Source organism: Syngnathoides biaculeatus, chromosome 10 (assembly GCF_019802595.1).
Source record: "Syngnathoides biaculeatus isolate LvHL_M chromosome 10, ASM1980259v1, whole genome shotgun sequence".
NCBI lineage: Eukaryota > Metazoa > Chordata > Actinopteri > Syngnathiformes > Syngnathidae > Syngnathoides > Syngnathoides biaculeatus.
The window spans coordinates 10,293,486-10,320,407 of record NC_084649.1 but is presented as its reverse complement, the minus strand read 5'-3'; the positions used below and the strand labels follow the sequence as shown (position 1 = coordinate 10,320,407).

General features: G+C 40.9%; 1 protein-coding gene and 1 non-coding gene across 3 annotated transcripts; both read left to right on the top strand.

The window, feature by feature from the left end:
• The first annotated feature begins 7,084 nt into the window (after window positions 1–7,084).
• Window positions 7,085–26,693, top strand: LOC133508003 (V-set and transmembrane domain-containing protein 2-like protein). 2 transcript variants are annotated; one of them, XM_061833657.1, is made up of 4 exons: window positions 7,085–7,411; window positions 22,935–23,101; window positions 25,310–25,354; window positions 25,998–26,693. In XM_061833657.1, exons 1-4 carry the CDS (start codon window positions 7,306–7,308, stop codon window positions 26,256–26,258), a joined length of 579 nt encoding a protein of 192 aa, XP_061689641.1. In that variant the 5' UTR covers window positions 7,085–7,305; the 3' UTR covers window positions 26,259–26,693. The 2 variants fall into 2 exon arrangements, with proteins under 2 accessions (XP_061689641.1, XP_061689642.1); XM_061833658.1 differs by lacking the exon at window positions 7,085–7,411 and adding an exon at window positions 18,971–19,004.
• Window positions 12,857–12,929, top strand: trnas-gga (transfer RNA serine (anticodon GGA)). Its single transcript has one exon. It is a non-coding gene; the product is annotated as a tRNA-Ser (tRNA).
• Window positions 26,694–26,922: the final 229 nt, after the last annotated feature.

Genomic DNA, 26,922 nt, shown 5'->3' with positions numbered 1-26,922 from the left:
TAAGGTTGGCATAGTCACGATTTGCTCGACAGCAAGAATAGAAACTGTGGCACTCCATTCACTAACCACCGCATGGTTTAATGTATGAGTTGCCGAGTCATTCTTTTTAAAACCAAATTGTCAGGGAGAAAACATGACTATTTAATTTTAATTTATATATCACTGAGACTGTGTCAGCGACACAGTGCTGTGACAGCGCCTCGACAAGAGATGCACATGACTCAAGTTCTACTGAGACATTGAACTAGTGAAACACCCTTTCATCAAATATGATGCACAATACATTCATCAGCGCACAAAGCCCCTCCATCGCTATTCATTGCATGCTTCTGTCAAGCTACATTAACCTCAGGAGGGAGGCAGCCTGCAGAGAGATGCTCGAAGTGGCGCAGCTGCTGCGACCGGCACGCTCCTCGACATCCTCGCTTCTCAGCTGCTGCAGGTTACAATTGTGCCAGGAATGAACAGTGAAGATTTACTGAAGCGCAGAGCCATATCCAGTGAACCAGGAAATGATGCCGTCTTTTTCTGCCATCATTTAATTTTTCCTAAATGGTCGGCGAGATGACAGTGAGAGAGGAGTGTGGCTAGCCAGCCATCTGTCTCTCCACAAAGGGATGAATTCTGTGGGCTGTGAAAACACTTTGCTCCACTTGGGATCTAGCATTAAGGTCCCATGTTCATAAATAGTCTTGGGTGGCTAAATGACATTTCATCAGGTGACAACAATGGACGCCTTTAAGAGTTTACAGTCGAGTGCTTTTCTGTGGCATAAATGAGGGATAGTTTATTTCACTCTCCAACTTTAATACTATTGCCCAACAATACTAAACATTCTGCTGTATTTAAGGTGCAGTACACTTAATGAACAAAGGTATTAAGACACCTGGCCATTACACTCTAAGAAACTACTAGATTAAAGGGCCACTGACAGCCATACATACATTTTAAAATAGATATTGTTAGGAAAACTACATATAATATTATTCACAACAATGTCTATACGAAAAAAAAAATGAGCAGAGAATGTGTCATTAATACGCAAAGTTGTGGAAGTCTCACTCGACATTCTAGTGGCAGCCATATTGCCTGCAACGTTATTTGGAGATGTCACATTGGGACAGTTGCCATTCAAAGAAAGCTGTGCCACCTGCTATGGGAGATGAACTAACCCTAACCTGGCGACCCTTCTCAGACTGAAGCTCTTTTTGGAGAAGAGAACATGTCACAGTCAAGTGAAGTGACCAGGGCAATAAAACCCTACGTTTGATAGATGATATACGGATCACTTCTACCAAACAACAGACTCCTTGACAGCCAGACAAGGAACCCAATGAAATATTCAAAATGACAAAATTATTATATGACTGTAATTATTCGATTCCCTAACTCTTTTACAAATCTTGTGTATGTAGCGTACTCAGGAGGCTCTATGCCAGGCGAAGTAAGTACTTCAGCGGTGCCCAGACACCGGTGGCCAGTTAGGTGCGGGGGGGGGGGGGGTTCCTCTCTCCTCCCCGCACACAGCCAAACCATCTACCCGCCCAATCCACCTCCGCGTCAGGGCTAACGCGAGCAGTCAGCAAGCGACAACAACGCTGGACCGCCGGTGTTACAGTTTGAATGTTCCCGGTGCTGGAATGTCTCCTTGTGATTGATGCACATGCGTGTATATTAATGCGCATCCGCATATATTTTGTAAACTTCCGGCCTGTCTGAAACATCCCCAACCATGCTTCAACATGTGCCATTCGACAACTTGTCTCCAAGTGTTCATGTTCGCTATGGACTTCTCAGTTAGACGAACACAGCAAACGTACATATATGTGTATATCTTTCTATATCTTCAACTTGTGTTTTAAGATTAGGTTAGGGTTAGGTTATAACGTATGTTAGCTCCCTCTATGTAGAAGAAGGGGAACTATGAGACTTTCCCAGTAAGTGTCTGCTACATACCCAGAGTTCCCCTGTTAGTAGCGCATGCACATTAATCACAGGGAGACTTTTCAGCACGGGGGAGCGCTCGGACCGTCACACCGACAATCGCCAACAATGCCGGTCCGCCGGCGAGCGACAACAATGTCAGCCCGCACACATTGACACATTTAGCATCCCTGACTTACGTACCTTATGAAGTTATTATGACGTGGATCTTTTGTTACGTTCTAAGAGAAGGATTACGTCGTCAGACGCCGACGGAGCTTTTTATTATTGGTGCTTTCAAAGAAGTTTTTCAAGTTTGGTGACTATACGTCTCATTAGCTAGTTAGCTCGTGTTACACACTAGAATACTGTCTTTGTACTTTATTTTGTTATTGTTTTGTGTTGCATTGTATTGTGTGTGATTAAATTGTCTTAAACGCAATACAAGTGTTTTGTTATATTTTGACAGTTTGACCAAGGGGATTTATTCTAAATTCACACGTAACATGTGCTACAAACTGTGGACAAATTAGTCCCCCCCAACTATCATCTTTTTTAATAGCTCTATACACACCTAACTGTCATTTAGAACCCACAAAGCTCTCGTCCTTTACACCTGTGCAATCCATTTTTCATGACGAACCAGGTGTTTTGGAAAAGTGTGAAGAGTGAATCCATCCTCCCGAGTGTTCGAGCAAAATCCAGCAATACAATGAGCCGGCTTTGTGGCTAACACGATGAAAAAAACAGCTAATTTTCTGCCAGTAAAACACGTATAAACCCACGAACCCGCGAGTGTGGGCGCCTACAAAAAAATGTGACTTCCTGGTTCTTCTCCCAGACAAATGCCTTGGGAGGATTTTCATGGCGGGAGATGCAAAAACCCATATACGACAACATCCTGACATGTGGTGAAAAAACGGATGGGTCCATTCTGGCTGACTTTTTTTAATTGAAAAAAATACTAAAAATTATGTGTTACATGTCAGTGGACCTTTAAGAATATTAAGAACTGGTGGAACGGTGGACCAACTGGTGAGAGCGTCTGCCTCACAATTCTGAGGACTGGGGAAGAAAATCCCTCAAACCCCACATGTGTGTTGTTTTCATGTTCTCCCTGTGCTTGCGTGGGTTTTCTCCAGGCACTCTGGTTTTCTTCCACATCCCAAAAAACATGCATTAATTAATAAAAAAAATTGCCCGTAGGTCTGATTGTGAGTGCGAATGATTGTTTCTTTGTGCCTAAAGATGTCACTGACACTCTCCGACAAACTAATAGACAGCACCACAAAGTTGCAGTTTGTGGTTATTTCTGGAAAAAATGTCATTCTTGAGATTATGGCAGGATGCCACAGAGAGCCAATCTAACATGCATCATCTTTAAAAGGAATGATGTGAAAAAAAATCTACTTTTGCAGCATTTTTCTAAATGTAATTAAAACTGCAATCATGGAGATTTCAATTTTCTCTCAGGAATGTAATAGGTTTCAATAAAAAAAATAATTTCCAAAATCTCATTATACGCAATTAGTTCTACCCCAACAGTGACGATGAAGGGCTACAGTGGGATTCATTCTGACAATTCTTTCCACATGAGAGTCACATTTCTAATCTGCTTTTCAACTTTGAAAAGATGCAGTTGTATCGTTTTGTCCTCCTTTAGTCGCCGGTTGAATTTGATTCCAGGTATTCAGTACAACCGAAACTTTCATCTCCAAATAAATGCAGAGAGAGATACAGAAACAGTTGAGCGAACACCTACTGGCATGATGAACTTACTTGAGTCCAGCCGACAAGGTGACATTTGCTTATTTTCAAAAATCCCTTCTCTCCTTCAGCTCACCTTGTACCAGCAACACTGCAGAGAGAGAACATGGATGATAGACCGCAGACGGAATATTATTTATTTTTTGCCCCTACAGATCTTTAGGATTGAATGATTTTCAGTTTTAGCTTTTATTTCGTATCTGAATATCATGTTACAGGTTGGGTCTTTTTTGGTGTTGGAGGCAAGAAGGTGGAGGTCCAGAGTCCAGGGAAGCAAGGCAGGAATCTAAAAACATTTTACTTTTCAAAAGAAAAAGACAGACAAGGATCATGGAGGTAAATGTTAAATTAAGAAAGTCCGAAAATGGAAAACATAGAATCTTCTTCTTCTTTTCCTTTCGGCTTGTCCCGTTAGGGGTCACCACAGCGTGTCATCTTTTTCCATCCAAGCCTATCCCCTGCATCCTCCTCTCTAACATCCACTGTCCTCATGTCCTCCATCACTACATCCATCAAGCTTTTCTTTGGTCTTACTCTCGCTCGTTTGCCTGGCAGTCCATCCTCACCAACCTTCTACCTACTCTACTCACTCTCTCGTCTCTGAACATGTCCAAACCATCGAAATCTGCTCTCTCTAACCTTGTCTCCAAAACATCCAACTGTGTCTGTCTCTCTAATTAGCTCATTTCTTATCCTATCCAACCTGTTCACTCCAAGTGAGAACCTCAGCATCTTCATTTCTGCTACCTCCAGTTCTGCTTCCTGTTGTTTAAAAACATAGAATCAGAATCATTATTTGTAGACACAAAGACACAAAGAATTTGTCTCCGGTAGTTGGAACCACTCTAGTATGGCAGCAGAGTATACTTTTGGGACAAAGACGCAAAAAATAAAATAAAATAAAATAAAAGGAACAAGTCACTGAATAATATAAGGTTGCCAATAATGAGTAACAGAAGTATTTGATTTATTTATTTTACAAAATAATCATCCAGTGCAAGAAATGTATGTGTGCAGTGTAAAGTGACTAGTCGTGCGATAATCTGAGACAATGTCAATTGTGTGCATAAATAACCATCATTACGGTTTAGAAATAACATTGCATTCTTTCAAAGTCCTCTTCCCACTTAAGCACATGCCATTTTCTAAACATAATACAACCTGCCATAATCCGTGATGAACATTTCAAACATACAGAGTATGTCCAAAACTAGTATATTTTATAGTTTATGTCAGGAAATGACTTGGTCAAACATTGTGTTGGAATACATAGTCATTCACAAGAGCCAATAAGATAAAAACACATCACAATACATCGTGAATGGTTCAAGATAGTGATTGTGCTTTGGCATCCACATGTAGCACCAAGGAAGGAGCCATTAAACAGCTGCAGTGTTACGATGCTTCGTGAAGATTTATTCCACTATCTCTAAACTGGGAAATACAACATGACAAAGAAAAAGTTGGGGACAAAGAATTCATCAAACACAAGTGGAGGGCTGATGAGAACAAGTGTAGACAATAACCAAACAACCACATACCACGCTAACTACATTGGAAGAGAAAAACATGGAAAAGAACTGAATTATAATCTAAATTTAAACACAGACCAACTTTATGTTCACTAGTTATTTTTTAGTTTGTCCCTTCTACACACCTTTTTTGACCATGGTATCCGTGGGCACATAATCACTGCAGTACTTTGCTTCATGATGATGCTACGATTTATTTCCCCTTTTTTGAGGGTGGGGGGATAACAGCTGCTTGATTCTCCTTAATTGCAACAAATATACGTATGTTAAGATCTTTTTGGTTAGGTTATCTCGTTAATGTATGACATTCGTGTTAAGTTTAGAGGGATCAAATTTCAAATATGCCTCTCCAGCTGCAGATATTCAGGAAACCCTGAATCACACTACTACTACTACGACACTACTACAACTTTTGTCACAGCCATGCAGCTTTCCTGGCTGAGGAAGTGGCAAGAGTGATTAAGATTCTTCCATATACAATATACAGTGAAGAAAAGAAGTATTTGAACACGCTGTTATATTGCAAGTTCGTCCACTTAGAAATCATGGAGTGGTCTGAAATTTTCATCGTAGGTGCATGTCCACTGTGAGAGAGAGAATCTAAAAAGAAAAATCCAGAAGTCACAATGTATGTTTTTTTAACGATTTATTTGTGTGAAACAGCTGCAAATTAGTATTTGAACACTTGAGAAAACCAATGTTAATATTACAGTAGGGATGGTGTTCTTGGGATGGAACTCATTCGTCTTCCTCCAAACACGGTTAGTGGAATTATGACCAAAACGTTCCACTTTGGTCTCATCTGACCACAAAACATTCTCCCATGACTCCTCTGTATCATCCAAATGGTCATTGGCAAACTTAAGAAGGCGCTTGACATGTGCTGGTTTAAGCAGGGGAACCTTCTGTGCCATGCATGATTTCAAACCATGACGTCAGAGTGTATTACCAACATTCACCTCGGAAACGGTGGTCCCAGTTCTTTTCAGGTCATTGACCAAATTCTGTTGTGTTGTCTTGGGCTGATTCCTCACCTTTCTAAGGATCATTGAGACCCCACGAGGTGATATCTCGCATGGGGCTCCACTCTGATTGAGATTGACTGTCATGTTTAGCTTATTCCATTTTCTAATGATTGCTCCAACAGTGGACCTTTTTTTATCAAGCTGCTTGGCAATTTCTCCGTAGCCCTTTCCAGCCATGTGGAGTTCTACAATTTTGTCTCTGATGTCTTTGGACAGCTCTATGGTCTTGGCCATGTTACAAGTTTGAGACTTATTGATTGTATGGGGTGGACAGGTGTCTTTATGCAGCTAACGACCTCACACAAGTGCATCTGATTCAGGATCATACATGGAATGGAGGTGAACTTTTAAAGGCGGACTAACAGGTCTTTGAGGGTCAGAATTCTAGCTGATAGACAGGTGTTCAAATACTTATTTGGAGCTGTATCACACAATTAATTAAAAAAAATCATACATTGTGTTTTCTGGATTTTTCTTTTTCGATTATCTCTCTCACAGTGGACATGCACCTACGATTTTTTTTTGTGAAAATTTCTGACTCGCCATGATTTCTAAGAGGGGGAACTTGCAATATAGCTGGGTGTTCGAATACGTATTTTCTTCACTCTATGTTGAGTCAATATATGCAAATTTATACTCAATTTTATTCGGTACTGTATGATATTTTTTCAAGCAATCTATTCCACTATTCATTTTCCTGAAACTTGATGTGATTTTTAATACACTTTATTTTATTTGTCAATATCTAATACGTACCTATAAATGTGTACAGCAAATATATTGTTTGATGATTGCAATATTCCACCATTGGCAGGGAAAAGTCTGAGATTCCTCCGCGCAGTTGACTGTCACTGGTGGCCGCTTTTCACCTGTCTTCCGTGCGTCTCCTTCCGCCCACGGGCACGTTCAGTGGCAGAAAAGCTTAGTGGAGCGGCGTGTCGCTCCACAACCTTTGAGTTTCATGTCCGTGACGGTGGTTGCGCTTCGTGGAGGTTCTGTATCGATGCTCTCCACCTGTCGTGATATTTCCTTCGCACTCGTCGACATATTTGGAAGCAATGAGAGCCATAGTGGGGCTTTTGCACTACGTGGGACTTTTCGTGCAACTTAACGCGGCACTCAGTGTCGGAACCAGTGGGCTGGACAATCGTTTATCTGGAAATGGTAAGTTTGATTTTGATTTGCATCCATAATATACTATTTCCACTGGAAATAATGTTCCTACGATTTGCCTGTGAGATTTTTTTTATTTAGCGTGGATTTGCAGTATTTTCTAAATTTAAATAGTGTCTGTTGGTATTCATTAACCATGAAAAACGGAAATAACCCAGTCAAGATTTCCAACTTGATTAGGGTTGGCCAACCATAGGTTCGTGGGCCATATGAAGCTCCGGAAGCATTTCAACCTGTTTGCCATGCAAAAAGAGACACTGAAAACAACGGAAACATTATTGTGTATTGAAAATTATTGAACCTAAAAATGTTTAATACACAATAGCAAACATTTTTTTTTGTTTTTCATAAATTTGGTTTTGCCTTTGATTGACTACACCAAAACAATGATAGATAATATTGACTGATAATAATGACTGTGTGTGTGCATATGAATTTGTGTAGATGAGTATGGGTAGCAGGGACTGATATTTAACTATGTTAAGCTCTCTGAGATGCATATCAGTGTATAAAATGCACTCTATAAATAAAGTTAAATTTGATTTAAAGAATTTAATAGATTTTGAGTCCCAAATCTAATTCAAATCGATTTTGATGGAACGCATATGGCTGCTTGATAAATAAATTGCATTTCTGAACATCTCTCGACCTTTGAGGTTTGGAAGCACTTTTTCAATGTCATCCTAATCAGGCCCTCGCACGGTGATGATGTCACAGAATGATGTGGATCGTTAGGAGAGCAGTCACTCCATACATAATCATGAGTCCGCAATACCAGGTTTATCCTTTTTAATCTGAGTAGCAGCAGAATGAATGGATTAATCTTCAGAAGTCATGTGTTTTCTTAGAAGGGGTAAAAACATTGAATATGCATATATACTGTATATATATGTGTGTTTTGCATTTTGAATGTATGTAACCAATGCTTCACACCAATTTCACATGCCCAATCACTATTGACGAGTGCTGATTGCAGCAGCTTCAAATAGATTAACTGTGGTTGGCAGGTTAGAAAATCAATTAGACACATTTCTCCCACTGGGAGTTAATTATAATTGGCTATAATTGTTGCGTTCTCCCACATGTGGGGTTTCTAACTGGGTATGAAATGGGGGAAGGAGTGAGGTGGGTGGGTGACCACAAACTACCAAGATTAAAATCCCCTCTGTTGATTTTTAATAAATCAATCCAGAAATCATTTTTTGTAGGTTTCTTTGATAAATCACCAAAGCAGTGGAGCTTTCATGTCGAGGCTGAAAGCGTTGGTCTCTTGAGCACTTGTTAGAATCAGGCCAGGCCCATTTGTTTCATATAAATGCATCTGGCTGAGGACCGTTCAGCTCCCGCAGCCCAGTTTCCACTTGCGCTCAAGTGTAAATCAAATTGCCTCCCAACATGAAACATATTGGTGCTAGGCGAAAATAAATCTGCCGCACGGGTTGGTCAGCATCGGCAGGAGGCTGTGCAAAGAAGCCTTTTGTATTATTTGTCATCTTAATTAGGATGGCACTTTGCATTGCTGTCCCGTTTCATGGTGCTGGGACTGTGCAGGGGGCTTGGAGTCGTATTGCACAGTCATGCTGTGAAGGGTGAGCGCTCATCTCTGTTTTGTGATTACACAGAAAAAACAATTGGCTCATGGATGTTTTATTAAAAGGCAGGGACTTCAAACGAGTTCAATATTTTGATCGTGATTTAAGCTGTAATGTATTTTGTCTGTTCTAAAATGTCTTATTGAATTATGAATTTTGCTACTAGTAAAATGAACTTCACTTACCGACCTCAACATTGTAAGTACAACACCACAATCTAATGAAACTGAATAGATGCTAGAGTAGTTCTGCCATGAAAAGAAAAACATTTGTTTGTTTTATCTTACAGTGTAAGTACAAATTCTTTGTTGGAAAATTATCCATCCATTTTCTTAGCCACTTATCCTCACAAGGGTCGCGGGCGTGCGGGAGCCTAACCCTGCTGTCAACGGGCAGGAGGAGGCAGGGTACACCATGGTTGCGAGCCGATCGCAGGGCACATCGAGACAGACAGCCGCACTCACGATCACACCTAGGGCCAATTTAGAGTGTCCAATTAATATTGCATATTTTTGGGATGTGGGAGGAAACCGGAGTGCCCAGAGAAAACCCACTCAGGCACGGGAGAACATGCAAAGTCCACACTGGCGGGTCCGAGATTGAACCCAGGACCTCAGAACTGTGAGGCCAACGCTTTCCAGCTGAACAACCGTGCGTCTGAAAATTATCCATACTTGGTAATATAGTCCTTTACAAGGAAGCAAACTATATTACTTGAAATAAAAATCATAAGCCTAGCTATGAACTGAATGATTGTCACCTTCAAGTTCACCAATAAATCAGCAAAAACTATTAAGATTCAAACATTCACAAAGAAAGATGATATTCAGGAAAAAAAGTACAATCCTTCATTTCTTTTAAAAAGTAGTTAATTTATATCCAGATGGGAAATTTGAGAAAACCACTGACATTAGTGAGCTTTGAACCCACATCTCCAAAGAGAACCAAGACTTATTCATGTGCTTTAGACCATCAGCCCAGCTGCAATTTTGACGGTCCAGTCCATGCGATGTAGAATGTGTTATGCTACATCGTATCCTGATCAAGGACCAATACCCGCATTTCATTGGCCTGGAGACGAGTTGGCAACCTGATGGAGACTCAAGTCACCACTGGTTGTGGAGACGTCTCCGTGCTTAGTTGGGTCACCAAGGAGTAGCAGTCAAACATGTTTGCCTTCAGAGTAGACCTTTTCAATATTTTGGATTTTATGGATCTCGAGTTTTTCTCTTGAACATTTAACCAAACCGCAAGCACTCATAACCAAAGTTTACATGGACATGTCTAGATATGCCCCTCCCCACAACTGCTACTGTAAATGTGAGGTTAAAACTTACAAATATTTGTCACTCGGAAGCCAATTGTTGCCCCACAAAGGGCACCTAACCAGCGATTCAGAGTACGCCTTGCATTCATTGCAGTAGCCAACTGAGGTTTTGGAGGAATCCCACTAAGAAATATCTTGTGACCTGTTTACCATACCAAGCCAAGCCAAAACTTGAACTTGTTTGGGCCCACTTGCATGTTACAGTCTCAGTGATTTGACAGGCACGTATGTGCCCGCGCGCCATCACACTCTCAATTCACACGCATAAAATTTGTTACGAGTAGATATTGAAAGATGTTGCTTTTTTTTTGTGTAGTCTTGACCAATGTTCCCTCTAAGCTGCGCAATTGCGCAGTTGTCGCACACACTCGGTGCACGTGAAAACCGATCCAGTGGAGTGAATCACAGCCTGACTTTTTTTTTTTTTTTTTTTTTTTTAACATGGAAGCCGACCATCTATAACTATAATGAGCTGCTGCTCAGCCTACTTCCACTTCCTAGTTTACCTGACAGTGCCCCCCTCCGCTTTTAAAGGGGTACACTCATAATTACAAACAGAACACACACCCACATCTTTATATTTGCGGGCATGGCTGACGGCATCCGTACATTTTTCAAATGTGGGTGACTGATGTAAGCCGATAAATGGAACAACTACACAGTCCATGTAGGGCAATAGTCCCAAGATATACATTGATGGATCCAGGGAGTGCTGCAGCCTTACAGATTAAAGGGTGCAAATACTTGACTCACCCCAGACTCTGATAACACTCTCATGTCATTTCCACCCACACTCTCACACAAATTGCATAATTTCTCCCAGCCAGTCAGTAAAAAAAAACAGTAATAATGCATTCATGAATAAATAAACAATATTGTAGGGTTTTTGTCACAGATGATAATGTTACCATTAAAAAATCCGAAATTGCATTAATTAAATGAGGGCTCACCAGGTTTTCATGGAGGCAGAAGTGTGGATTTTTGTGGAACTGCACTCCATCATACCGACAAAGCGTGAAGGGCATTATTATTTTTGAAAAGCACGAGTTTTTCAACCCATCTAATCTTTTGCTTTATTTTTTGATAAAATGTATGGTACAACCATAAAAAAACCACATAGCAAACCCATTTCCAGGTTTGTTGAGGTTTGATAAAAGTGGAGAGCAAGAACCCATTACATTTTAGAATCAAATGTGTCCAGGCATTATTCACTAAACAATGTGTGTGAGTTGATATACTAGTTTGTGTGATCTGTGTCTTAAGCAGAAAACACATTGAACTGAAGTCAAACTGTTCATATTAATTGTCTTGCATATTTTCAGGTTGAGATGTCAGAATCTTGGTCAGTGCTGCACACAGTTGTTGTTCAAACCATACCGCATATCTCTTGTTTGTCCACAATTTCTGATGGAGCGTGACGTTAATATTCATCTCGGGGGAGTTGAGCCTGGGTATGAGTTGTCAACAAGGCATGTTAATACATGTTCTCACACACCGCAAAGAAACGGAAATAGCTCCTGTGCATTACGCCCCCAGGGCTACAAAGAATTCGGCCCACAAGTCTGGATGATCTGCAGGAACAGGCAGAAATCTGCTCCCCTCTTAGTTCATGATTTTTTTCCTTCCACCTTGAAAGGAGGCTGAAGAGCTCATGGCATCCATTTATTTCCCCAAGGAGCTCCTTGTCTGTTTACCTTACTCCTGAATCTGAGGCTAATGCAGCTTTATTGACTTTCTGGCAAATTCCCACATGACTTATTTTTGCTTATCTGTATGTAATGTTGTTTTCCCCCCATGCCATTATGCGCTGTCAGCAATCCTAGTAAAGGAAACTCCTGTCACTATAAGCCAGAGTGATAAAATGTTTTCATAAGAGCTGGCGTAGCATTCAAATCAGCAGTGACGGTAAGTCAAGTAGCAACACTGTACACATCCTGGCAACATTTTCATACATATTTTCGATAAATATAGTACATTTTTATTATTATGGCGTAAAAATGTCTCAAAATGCCAAGTAATAATATGCGGACATATAGAAATTAACGATTGTGCTAAATGTCGGCACTAAGTCTCTTGATTATATGGGCTTCATTCACCTTTCGCTTTAGCCTTCCCTTATTATTAAAGCCATTTATCAAATTAGGGAAATAACTCCTCCCAGAGGGATTCTCTTCACAGGTTTTTTACGCTCACCTTGGCAAAAGTTAAACTGTTAGCTCATGTCCTCGTGTTCACATGGTTCCCTTTTCTTTTCAATTCTTCTCCTCTGTGCACCACAGGCATTACAGAAATGGGGCCAATTAAGTTAATGATCCTTAATTTACCAGCTGGCACGATGAAGTGGCACCTTTGCGCATGACAAACGTTGCCAATTAACTTCAAAATGCATTTGTTCAATTATTCGAGCCAGCAGTGCCCATTTCAGAACACATTTTAAGGCAGAGGCCCTCAATAGGTGGCTGCATAAGAACAGACATATGTAAAATAAATTGATTAACACTCGTGATATAACCATGAGGCCCCGTAGCTCAGTGGTTATAGCACTGGTTTGGAAAACCAGGGGTTGTGGGTTCGTATCCCACCGGGGCCTCCACTCCCTGAGAAGGGTTGCGTCAGGAAGGGCATCCGGTGTAAAAATTGTGCCAAAACATATGTGTGTTCATCTGAGACGACAGGCTGTGGCGACCCCAAAAGGGACAAGCCGAAAGAATCAGTCTGGGGTGTCACTTCCAAATGGAATTTCAGGATGACATTGATTGAAATAACATACTTGCCTAGCCTGTTCTTGATTGTCTTTTTTTTTTTTAATGCAGCCCTATGGGGGCACAAACCAGTGCAATCTCTAGGCCGGTCCCAAGCCCGGATAAATGCAGAGGGTTGCATCAGGAAGGGCATCCGGCGTAAAAACTGTGCCAAACAAATATGAGCGTTCATCTAAAGAATCCCATACCGGATCGGTCGTGGCCCGGGTTAACAACGCCCGCCCCCGGAAACCGGATCCATCGTCAGAAGAAAAAGAGGAATGCACAGACCTTACAACTGAGTGTAGGGACTTTGAATGTTGGGACTATGACAGGAAAAGCTCAGGAGTTGGTTGACATGATGATGAGGAGAAAGGTTGATATTCTGTGCATCCAAGAGAGCAGGTGGAAAGGTCGTAAGGCTAGAAGTTTAGGAGCAGGGTTTAAACTATTCTACCACAGAGTAGATGGGAAGAGAAATGGAGTAGGGGTTATTTTAAAGGAAGAGCTGGCTAAGAATGTCTTGGAGGTGAAAAGAGTATCAGATCGAGTGATGAGACTAAAATTTGAAATTGAGGGTGTTATGTATAATGTGGTTAGCGGCTATGCCCCACAGCTGGGATGTGACCTAGAGTTGAAAGAGAAATTCTGGAAGGAACTAGATGAAGTAGTTCTGACCATCCCAGACAGCGAGAGAGTTGTGATTGGTGCAGATTGTAATGGACATATTGGTAAAGGAAACAGGGGCGATGAAGAAGTGATGGGTAAGTACGGCATCCAGGAAAGGAACTTTGAGGGACAGATGGTGGTGGACTTTGGAAAAAGGATGGAGATGGCTGTAGTGAACATTTATTTCCAGAAGAGGGAGGAACATATAATGACCGACAAGAGCGGAGGTAGAAGCACGCAGGTGGATTATATTTTGTGCAGACGATGTAATCTGAAGGAGGTTCCTGACTGTAAAGTAGTGGTAGGGGAACTGTAGAGGAATAAAGTTGATGAGCCACACAATGAAGTTATGGGAAAGAGTAGTGGAGGCTAGACTCAGGACAGAAGTAAGTAACTGCGAGCAACAGTATGGTTTCATGCCAAGAAAGAGTACCACAGATGCATTATTTGCCTTGAGGATGCTAGTGGAAAAGTACAGAGAAGGTCAGAAGGAGCTACATTTTGTCTTTGTGGATCTAGAGAAAGCCTATGACAGAGTACCAAGAGAGGAACTGTGGTACTGCATGTGTAAGTCTGGTGTGGCAGAGAAGTATGTTAAAATAGTACAGGACATGTATGATGGCAGCAGAACAATGGTGAGGTGTGCCTTAGGTGTGACAGAGGAATTTAAGGTGGAGGTGGGACTGCATCAGGGATCAGCTCTCAGCCCCTTCCTGTTTGCAGTCGTAATGGATAGGCTGACAGATGAGGTTAGACTGGAATCCTCTTGGACCATGATGTTCACAGATGATATTGTGATATGCAGTGAAAGCAGGGAGCATGCAGAGGAACAATTAGAAAGATGGAGACATGCACTGAAAGGAAAGGAATGAAGATTAGCCGAAGTAAAACAGAATATATGTGCGTGATTGAGAAAAGTGGAGGGGGAAGAGTGAGGCTACAGGGAGAAGAGATAGCGAGGGTGGACGACTTCAAACATTTAGGGTCAAAAATCCAGAGCAATGGTGAGTGTGGTAAGGAAGTGAAGAAATGGCTCAAAGCAGGTTGGAACAGCTGGCGAAAAGTGTCTGGTGTGTTATGTGACAGAAGAGTCTCTGCTAGGATGAAGGGCAAAGTTTACAAAAAAGTGGTGAGGCCGGCCATGATGTACGGATTAGAGACGGTGGCACTGAAGAAACAACAGGAAGCAGAACTGGAGGTGGCAGAAATGAAGATGTTGAGGTTCTCGCTCGGAGTGAGCAGATTGGATAAGATTAGAAATGAGCTCATTAGAGGGACAGCCAAAGTTGGATGTTTTGGAGATAAGATTCGAGAGAGCAGACTTCAATGGTTTGGACATGTTCAGAGGCGAGAGAGTGAGTATATTGGTGGAAGGGTGCTGAGGATGGAGCTGCCAGGCAAAAGAGCAAGAGGAAGACCAAAGAGAAGGTTTATGGATGTGGTGAGGGTAGACAGGAGGAATGTTGGGGTTAGAGAGGAAGATGCAGGAGATAGGCTAAGATGACACGCTGTGGCGACCCCTAACGGGACAAACTGAAAGAAAAAGAAGATTTAACCATCGGAAATGATGTTTTACATACTGTTTTACTTTGGCTATTCTTCATTCCTCTCCTTTCCAGTGCATGCGTCCATCTTTGTTCCTCCACTTGCTCCCCGGTTTCGCTGCAAATTACAGTATCTGCGAACATCACGGTCCATGTGGATTCCAGTTGAAGCTCATCCGTCATCCTATCCATTACAACTGCAAACGGGAAGGTGCTCAGAGCTGATCCCTGATGCAGTCCCACTTCCAGTAGTGTGCTGTGTGTAATGATGATCAGGTAAAATAATATCCATTTACATTATTATTTTTTAAAATACAAATAAAAAGGTTAGAAATAAATAGCATATCTATTTGGCTAAATGGTAGCCAAATTAGCCAATGATGCTCGACACTCTTCTGAATCTACTGTATTCCACTATCACATAATGCACCCCCTTGCCACCGACCATTAAAAAAGATATAAAATCGGGTTTGGTACCAGTAATTTTTTTTTCAGTAAGCCACTACAGTCACAGAAGTCTAAGTTGGCAACACAGAGTAGCCTTTGCATAATTATTGTCCATTCTACCATCTTTTGTTGTCATGGTAACAAAAAGCCTACTGAGTTTTCCCTTGAGAGAGAACCCCATTCCCTAAAAGAAAATAAGAAATATGAAAAGTTACGACATTTTTCTATAATTCTTTATCCCTAATGTATTTTGTATCTGTCATTTTTTGTCTTTGAAAAATGTTTAAAGAATTCAAACTTCCAATAAAAACATACAAAACTCACATACTTTTTGTCTTTGCTGATACGTCTTCTCTGAATTTCATTTTCAAAAAGCTTGAAGGGCAGAGACGAGAAGAAATGATTGGTTTGTTCCCCACGCTGCAACTCAGACTTGATTGATCCAACTCATTTTGCCTTGGACCTAAGGAGAATTTTTTTTTTTTTTATTTTGAGTTATTTCTTTTGGGCTTTAGTTGTTTATGTTCGTCAATGGATACATTTATAGGTTCTTGCACTCCCTTTCATTTTTAATGAGTCTTCGGTGGCCAGCAAGCAGTTTCTTGTTTGGGCCTTGTGGTGTCTTGCCCCTCCCGCTCTCTCTCTCATTCTGTCTCTCTCTCTCACTTTCTCTCTCACACACTCGCTCAGAGTTCAATATTCACTGGAGTGAAAAATGCCATAAAGGATCACTTTAAAAATGCATGTTGTTGATGTGCACCATGAAACAATCTTTCATGCATCTGTTCTAAAAGGCAATAGGCAAGTAATATGTATGCTTCAAAAGGTCAGTCAAGCAAGGCAGGTTTATTTTAGTTACTGGCACAATCCATTATTAAGTTTTGTGTGCACTTCAGTGTTCCATTTAAATGACTGTAGGTTGTTTCTTTGACTTTGGCGTGCTATTGTGTTTTCCAAGAATTTTACAGATTCTTTGAAAGCGAGTGAGCGTATGACAAAATAACAGTTGTCACATATGTCAAAGCGAGCTCTGAGAATGCAAGAAACAAAACACTTGTGGAGAGGTTTGGAGCAGCAGTGGTTTTGTTCATCATAATCTTAGATTCTTCCCCAACAGAAGCAGGCTCCACTTCAGGAAACTACTGCAAGCGCAAGATGGTGGTAGCTCAGAGGAGACAGACACAGAGGAGATTTGACGAATAGATTGAAGTCAAGGCCGACTCTATTGACACCTCACCGACTGCAATCACTGTGCTATTGTCTGTAGATGGATTGATTCTGTATGGGACAGAAGGTGTATACCAAGTGTACCTGCTACGCGGGCGGAAACAGTTCAAGGGAATCAGAACGTCCTGTTTTCGATGATGGAGCCAGAACTAACAGTTAACTGTATACTGAGGATTTTTTTAAGCAACCAATTTTCCCTTTAATCCCTTGAATCTGTCATACGAGAATTGGATGTCAGTATTTCAAAAATCACTCATGGTTTTAGTGTATTGTTTATTTGAAAATTGAAAGCAGTGTCATGGTGAATTGGTATGCATTCCACCAAACACATGCTACTGTATATGCCTGCTGAATACAACTCCTGTAGCACACAGTGTAACACTTTCAATATAATCGTCATGTGCCAGTGCCAATGGGCAATGCACCAAAAATTCTATGAGTGCAGAGGGGGTTCTCCGAATGCCAGACATCAAAGATCTGACACACACACGGCTGGCCTGCTCCGAGAGACTGGCAGAGAGGAGAGGAACTGAATTGGGAAATGAAAGGGGGAAGGATGGGGCAATCCGTCAGTGTGGAAATAATGGTCGAACAAAGAACGAAGGTGGAGATGATCAGACGAGAATTGAAAGAGAAAGTTGTGTGTTTTCAACAAGAAAGTAAAGCAGCTTGGAGGAAAAAGTGGAGAATCTTCAAATGGTGAGGCTAGCTATAATCTTCCTGTATAAATCAACTTTGATAATTTCAACACATTTACCTTTTTAGTACAATATCTTAATTCCCATGTCTTTTGTCTGTGTTCTGTATATTGCCTTATGTCTCTATGATGAAGCCTGATACAAGCATCACATTGTCGTCTCATTCTGTAATTGTGATATTATTAAAAATCCCACTCAAATTCTAGGGAGGAGACGACCCACTTCAACGTAATTGTCTGAAGGATACGCACCACTACAATACAATACAATACAATACACTTTACTGCAGCCCTTTCTGCATCAAATATGTATCTATCTCATTCTACAAACAAATGGCATTGATGCCAAGAGTGAAAACTATCTTTTAATCTCAATTTACTTATCAAATAGAACCTGGCATACCGTCTTCTCACCCAAGTACCTTTAACAGACTGTGTGTTCGTATGTATGCATTTCCGTGCTTTAGCGTCATGCAGTCTCTCAGGGATTACGCTTAAAATGGAGAAAATATTAGCTAAACAGAACACACAGGGAAAGGCCTTCAAAAAGCAATTACGCTTTAGGGGTTACACTTTAAAGAGCAGAACCAGATGTCACCATAAACAATGACAACAGCTTCAGCGCCAGCTGCAAGTGCAATTGGTGTTTCAACTCATGTAGAAAACTTACTTTTAGGAGTTCATGGACATTCATTCATTCATTCATCTTTTCCTCACTAAGGGTGCCGGACCTTATCCCAGCTATCTTCGTGTGAGAGGCTGGGTACACCTTGAACTGATCACAAGCCAGTCACAGCTTTTAGTAGTTTAATAACAGTTTATTTTATTTGAAATTAGCATCTTGATATTCTTATATTTAAAAATGGTTCATGCGTCGCCATGGCAACCACCGGCTCACCTACGTTTGGGACAAGTGCACATATTCTCATTGCACAACAGTGAGATCATTGCGGTTGCATTTGCTTATTGATGATATACAGCTAGTAAGTGCATGACACGTACACAACTATTTAAGTTAGTGATTACCACACAGTGCATTTTTGTTTTGTTTGTTTTTTGCAATTTTGGAAGGCTTTATTCTGTTGGCATACTCAAATTTAGTATTGTTATTCTTTGTCTGCCCTCTGGTTCTTCCCATAATTGGCCCAAACTCACCAGTTCTTTGTGCATTTACTTATTTATACTCTTTGAATTCCCTCAAGGTGCTTTTCCGTTGTCGTTCGACTGCATTTGTGTGAGACTTCGCTTTGTTCCCAGGTTTCTTAACACTTCACACCGCACTCACGTCAGTTCACCTCTACTGCCTCCATTCCCCTGACAAATGAGACCACTGGCAGGCCGTGAGTTGCACCGCATCAAGGACGTGACTCTGCCAGGTCGAGTAGTTCAAACGATACCAAATCCCCTGTCAAGCTGTTTCCGTTCTCAGACTTTCTTTTGGAATTTGTGTGCATCCCAGGATAAGCTTGTCACTGTGCTGAATGCCAACTAAAGAGGTCTTTGTGCAGAGGAAATGTGCTGCATACCGCAAGAGCTGGAACTTTCATATTGTGAGGGGAAAATGCAAGGACAACTGACATATTTAAAGCTGTTGGGTATGCCTTCAGCTGGCTTATGCTTGTAAGAGCGGATGCTGCAGTCGATCGATAAGGATGCCCTTCACAAAGTTTCTGAAGGTGAAACTTCTCTTGGGAAGACAGGAGCTCATCTGTAAATACTTTGGGCTTTGAAACTGGAGAGTCACAATTGGAGATTTGCTGCAGACAAAAAGAAATTACAGCTAGTTGTTTAAGAGAAGCTTGTCTTCATGCTGGATACTCATGAGTTGCCCTTGAGCAGTGCAAGACACCTAACGTGTGCGTGCCTGTTCTGGTTCTTTGTTTGGTATGAAAAATTCAGTGTTCCCTCAACCTTCATGTGGCCTCTCTGTTACACGATTTTTGTTGTTGTTGTTCGTTTTTACAATGCGGCAGGCTTTTTTTTTTTTTTTTTTTTTTTTTTTTTACAGCGTATGAATGCACATTGTGTTCTGTATCCTGATTTGATAAGGGAATCCCCACAAGTTGTTCTGCGTCCCTGATTAGCTAAGGGACTGTAGACCACTGTCATCCACCCTAAGTACCAGAACTGCCACTATGGGGGTGGGCGGCAGGCCCCGCGGTGATTCGGTGCACCCGCATAATGCAGCGTGGCGTTTGTAAAACAAACGAAAGGCAAAGTTAATGTATTTATATAGTACATTTCATACACCAAGTAACTCAATATGCTTGATATGATTAAAAGAAAACAAAGAAACGGCATTTAAAACAACGGAAAAATGATAAATTAAGATAAATAAAATTAAGAAAACAGTGTACAGTGCAAGAAATATTAAAACGTGGAAATAGCATGAGAAAAAAGGAGTTTTCAACCTGGATTTAAAAACATTCACACTTGGGGCTGACGTCACCTCTGTATGCAACTTCCATCCATCCATCCATCCTTTTTCTTCACTGCTTATCCTCACGAGGGTCATCGGGAGTGCTGTAGCCTATCTCAGTTGTCAACGGGCAGGAGGTGGGGTGCACCCTGAACCGGTTGCCAGCCAATCCCGGGGCACATTGAGACAAACAGCCACACTCACTATCACACCTAGGGGCAATTTAGAGTGTCTAATTAATGTGGCATGTTTTTGGAATATGGGAGGAAACTGGAGTGCCCGGAGGAAACCCACGCAGACACGGGGAGAACATGCAAACTCCACACAGGCGGGTCCGGGGTTGAACCGGGGACCTCAGAACAGTAAGGCCAACACTTTACCAGCTGAACTGTTGGCAACTTATTATTATTATTTTTTTTTTTTTTTTTTTTTTATCAGCATACTAGCTAAATGCTGCTTGACCATGTTTGCTTTGGACTCTGCGCTCCACTATTTGATCAGTCGATCTCAGAGCTCTACTGGGTTTGTATTCCGTAAGCATTTCTTTTAGGTATTCAGGAATTAAACCATTTAGTGGTTTATAGAGTAGTTTCAGAACTTTAAAATCTATTTTAAAGATGACTGGAAGCCATTCCAAGGACTTTCGGATTGGAGTTATATGCTCTGACCGCTTTGTTCTGGTCAGAATGCAAGCTGCAGCTGTTTAATGCTCTTTTTGGGGAGTCCAGTCAGAAGACCATAACAGTAGTCAAGTCTACTTGAGATAAAAAGCATGGATGTGCTTTTCCTGGTCAGCTTGACACATACAAGCCTTCACTCTTGATATGTTTGTCACACGATAAACATATCAAGATAATTTGTGATTGATTTGGTATGACTGTTGAAAGTCAGGTTAGAATTTATCAGAACACCAAGGTTTCAGAGTTGGTCTTTATCTTTAAAAATAGTGAGTCTAGGGGTCTTTACTAACAGAAATTCTATTTTCTTTATTGCCAAAAACAATTATCTCGGTTTTGTTGTGGTTTAGTTGAAACTTTTTTTGGCTCATCCAGTTATTTATCTGCTTTAGACAGTGGCACAACACCTCAATTGAACTATCGTCATTTGGAGGCACGACTAAATATAACTGTGTGTCATCTGGATAGTTTGTAGAACGCCGTGACACATTGTGCCTATGTTGTGCTACGTTGGTGGTCCCGTTACTTAGGGTAGATGATCACGGGGGCCCCCGAACCCTGCTGCTGGATGAGCGCCCTGAGCTCAGTGCAGTTTGCTGACATTTATTGGTCATGGTTGTCAAGTTTTCTCAACACCACTTCTGTCCGCTTCTTCCTCTTCGGCACAAAAGAGCCACTCTGCTAGCATCGAACAATTATGGAAATTAGTCAAGCTGAACACTTTCTGTACTGTACAGGACACTTGGCATGGATGAGATTGATTGACCTTCAGCGAAATCCACTGAGCTCAGGTGCACTTTTCTGACAGTGGGGTTCAGGGGGTGCCGGTGGAGCAGCATGTTGCCGCGGGAGCCGGCTGGCCCCATGGCATTTTGCCACACCCGCACAAAGTGTCGTGGCTTCAGTTCTCCAACCTATTCGAAGGTGGCATGTCTGTTTATAAGAATATTCTCATCCAGAAGAAAAAATAGCACCAACAATGACCCATAGCTATGTTTTCTTTCACAAAAAGACACGTGTACCAAGGACGCTTCAGCAGAGCCGCACCAACTGGCCAGAGGAACTGTTAATTATGCCTGAGTCGCTGATAAAAGTTTCTTGTGTGTCCAATCTCATAGAATGAGCATTAAAATTCAATTTATTGTGTCTAAAAGCTATAATATTTTTCTTTTTAAAGGAAAATGTTTATAACCGGTCTGGGATAAAGCGGAAGAAAATGGATGAAGGGAGAGTTATTTCTCAAATAAATGTTTTGGCCTAAAACCGGTTTTGATCTTTGGTTTCATACTACAATACAGCAGTGTACTTTTTTTTTTTTTTAAATCTGCAAAGGTTTGAACTTTGAAAGAGTTTAAATGAGAAAAATGTGAGAAAATGTTCATGCCTGTCTGCAAAGGATTTATAAAGTGTGGTTAGGGTTTTAATACATACAGTATATAATAAATAAAAAAAAAACATACCATAAATGAAATTAACACTATTAATAAAAAAACATACTGGGAATGATAAAAACAACCTGTAAACAAAAAAAAAAGGACTGTAAATGGAAAAAAACATCCTGTAAATGAAAAAGTATACAATGAATAAAAGAGACAAAAGATGAAAAAAAAATCATCTTCTACAACACGGATTTCATTTAACCCGTATTTTTTGGAACATAACCGCTTCATTAAATGAGAGCACACTGTGTACAGGAGAGTATTAATTGAATTTCTGCTTGAGGGAAATGTTTATAATAAACCTCACAAATGCTGTATTAGCGTGTTGCGCCTCAGTAATCTTTTGGGAAAGTATCCATTATTGTGCTAAGGTCAAAGCATTACTGTACCATGTAAGTGTACAAATACTGCTTCTAATCAATGTATTGCTTTGGTGCCATCTTGTGGAACCATTGGAAGTGAGTTGAAAAACTTCCTTTCGACAAAAGTAGTGTTTTGCCAACATCTTGTAACATATAAGCAACGACAGAGCTTTTCAGAGTGGTAATCACTATTCGTGGCAGCGCTCGGTCCTGACTCCCTATCCCCTGTGAACGGCAGGGGAAGTACTGTTTTGCCGAATACTTTGTCTCTGAATAACATCGGTCAACACATCACCTTTTGCATTTGTCAAATGCTGTTTCCTTCAACAATTGCCACTTTTTGTGATTGTTCATCTTTCAATCTCTCTGCCAGCTCTGTTCACAGAGGTGCCCCACGACATCACGACACAGAGCGGCGAGGATGTCGAGATGGCGTGCTCCTTCCGCGGGGCAGGTTCTCCCTCTTCCTTGGAGATCCAGTGGTGGTACACCAAGGACCACAATGACTGGCCCAAGAAACCTGCGCATATCACAAATGATGTAAGATGCAAGGCTTTTTTTTTTCTCATTAGTGGAATAAATGTCACATACAAACACAAGTTGGCCACTGATTGTTACATTCAATTCTTTTTTTTTTTTTTTTTTTTTTCAATATAAATGTTATTGTTCACTTAATGTTGTGTTAGCTATTTTGTGCTGAGCAGCCTGGATAGAGCAAATGACTCCAGTCATCATGGATAAAGTTACTACAGTGGAATTTCTGAAATGGAGGAATAATAATAATTTGAAAATAGCGCTTATCTTTTACTGACTTCATTATATGAGCAATGTAATAAGACAAAAACAATTATAACTTGTCACCACACAGCAATTCCTTCTCAGCATTCTGCAATGTATACATTTTTACATCCCTGCTTTCTTTGTGTGCATGTCAAAGCTGGCTTTGACATATGAACACTTCATTGTAAAGCCATGTGACGCATATAAAGATCTGACTCAGAAAAAGAGAATCTTTCTGCAAGCAGATATGAGTTGCCAAAACAACCAGACGCCAGGCTTTGCGGGTCTCAAGGCTGTAACGGACAAAAATACTGTATGTATTTGTGTAACCTTGAGAAATTGGAGGATGGCTCAGTAATAAAAACATCTTAACTGTCTTTTGTACTATGGCATTTTTCTAAGGTGCCAAAAAGGTAGAAAAGTACTCCATATGATCATGATTAAAAAATAACTAAAACAATAAAAATCCCACAATTAGTGATAGAGGACCCCGGTTGTAAAAAGTATCCCCGAGCGTGAGTGCGAAATAAAAAAGATGTGAAACTCATTTTAAAGTAGATTATGACCGTTTAAGAGCATCCTCTGAAGACTGATATTAAAGCATCATAAATGGAAGATAAATTGAATTAATAAAAATGAATCAATTAATGAATAAACAATACTATATCCTATACGATGGTAAAAAATAAAAAAATTGCCCATGCAGAGTCCATCCAAGCAGACTGGATGGTAAGGGTCCAGATAGGTAAACGGCCTGGCACCCTTCAGCTAAAACATTTTCAGCTGCATATTCCGTTTGCCTTTTATTGGAAGCAATATTGCACTCCCAAGCAGCCAGGACAAGTTGTTGTTGACAAATCACAGATTTATTTCCAATTCAGCGATCATTTTAATAGACTTTTTGCTTTTTGTCATATTTTTTCGTGAAAGTCTCAACTGTAATAAAGCAATTAATTCTGGGTGACTTTCAAGGACGACCTGAGCGAAGAGCAATATTTATACTATTCAACAAGATCACAAGTTTCATCCATGAGCTAACGTTCCAGTGGCAGCTGGACTATGTAATTTCTGTGAGAGCCAATCAGTAAAGGATGTTTCCAATTTTACAACTAATGAAGGTACCGAAGTTGTTAGATTTTGTGGGGTAGTAAAACTGAGAGAAGAGTCAGAAGGCCATAAAATGATATCAATAATTGAAAGAGGACCTCCAAGGTATACTTCGCCCAGCAGATTTAGATTTGCTTTGTCAGCAGTTTTAGTTTTAGAAAAGAGATCCTGTATTAATATAGAAGTTGCTTTCTTAAGACAATATATCACGGTCACCTTTATGTTATACACTGACGCCAAGCAAGCAAGAGACCCAAAGAGTGCAAATGACAACAGAAAGAAAACTTTGATATGTTGATTTTAGACAGATTATGTATTTTTTGTGTGTTTTAGTGTTGAGGCAGCTTCGTACTGGACCTAACATCTTGCACTAAATCTAAAGATCACTGACGATTATAAAATCCTTATCTCCCATAAATCCCGTGGCAGAGAAATGAAGGGCTAATTACTAACTGACTGTTGCCAAGACTGGAGAAACAGGTTGCCTCCCTCCCAGGACGGGGCAACTTATGCTCTCCTGTGCCATCTCCAGACACTGTAATTGGCACTGAAAAATAAATAGATTTTGAAAATGTCTATGGCATGCATAATTCATATCAATACCCAAAAGAAATGCATCGGTGCAGTTGCGCACACATATTCTGCAGAGCGCTGAGATGGGTACTTGCTGTTGAGGAAGAACTTGTGCAGTATTAGAATGCATAGTGTATGAGACTAGAAAAGCCATATATAAAGATCAGCTAGCATTTGAGCAGAATATGAATTTAAAACATTACTGATTCATTACTATTCAATAGCAGTCTACATTTCTCTGCTGAAGTCTACAGTAAGTGATTAACAGGACTCAATTTTTTTGTGCAGGTTGTTCCTCTGGAGGAAACCTTGAAAGATGCCACTAAAATTAGTGTAAGTACAAAGCCAACCATTCACCTCCAACCGATGGGCTCTAATTTCATGACTGGTCTAAATCTGGTACAACCCATGCCATAACTGCGTGGAGGCAGGTCAGACCCCGTTTTGGCAATTCTATGGACCAGCGCGCCTCGGTGCATTTAAAGAGGGACCACTGCACTGCTGTGGATGTGACCGTAGCCGACTTTAATTCTGTCCAATCAAAGCGGCTCCTCTCATTTCCTTTAAATGTGGCACTCACAGTCTTGCATGGAGACGTCTCTGTGGAAGTGGACGAGATGTAAGAGTGAGATGGGAATTCCCATGATAGATATTGTGAAAGTTTTTCTGCCTTCAGTGCGAGTGTCTCACTAAGATGAACTGTGCTTCTCAAAGTGTGCTGTGATATTTATGGAGGTATATGAAGTTTCCATAGCTGATGTCATGTAATTCCTATTCAAACTGCAAAGTAGTTGAGACTAAATCAACAAGAGCTCTGTTGACTGAAGCCAGCGAGTACACTCCGTGTTGCCTCATTTACTTCTAGGCGCCGTTAACCAACAATCAATTCCACACAATCGACAATATCATCAGTAACAAAGCCAAGGAGAACTCAGTGAGCTGTAAATCGCTAGTCTTTAATTTTTGTGACTCTTAGGTGGTGAAAGTGGCCGGCAGCAACATTTCACACAAACTGCGCCTGTCCAGCGTAAAGACATCAGACGAGGGCACCTACGAGTGTCGCGTCATTGACTTCAGCGGCTCTGTGACGCAGCGCCATCATGTTCGGGCCTACCTCCGTGTGGAGCCTCGTCGTGGTTCAGACGTCCAGGTCCTTGGGTCGGGGCATCGGTCAGACCAGCAGGGAGGCCGGCAGTGGAGAGAGGAAGATGAAAAGGAGATGAGGTCACAGCGCTAATGACTGCACTGCACCGCAGAGGATGAAGTCTGCTTGTTAGTGTGCATGTTGAGGACTGAACAGGAAAAGATCATCATCATCACTGAGAGATGAGGCAGTGCTCACAACTGGTCTCTTTGTGCACCGCTATTTATTTGTATACATTGTTGCAGTGTTGTAAAATTCCAGGACAAAAAACATTTTAATCAAAAACATGTTCAATGCATTTGCTTTGTTTTAAATGTGAAATTGTGGATGTTGTTTTTATGAGTAAAATCTCTTTCTGCAGTTTTGTTTTTGTAAAAAGGTGATCGTTACGAGTACCAAGAAAACCCGGCCGAGCATTTTTTTGAATGTGCAATTAAACTGCAATTGAAAGGAAAGATCCACCCATTTTTATGGACCACTTTTCCTCATTAGGGCTGCAGAACTGGAAATTATTCCAACTGACTTTAGGAGTGAGGTCGGATACACCCTAGATTCGTCAGCCAAGCACAGGGGGAGATAACCTTCAATTTACACATTTTAGAGTACTTGAATGAACCTAACGTTTTTGTAATGCTTATAGGAAGCTGTAGCACCCAGAGAAAACCCATGCAAGCACATGTGAACTGTTTTACCTGGCTGCAGCCAAGATTAAAACGGGGAATCTTCCAGTTGCGAAGCAGACAGCAGTGCGTCATGT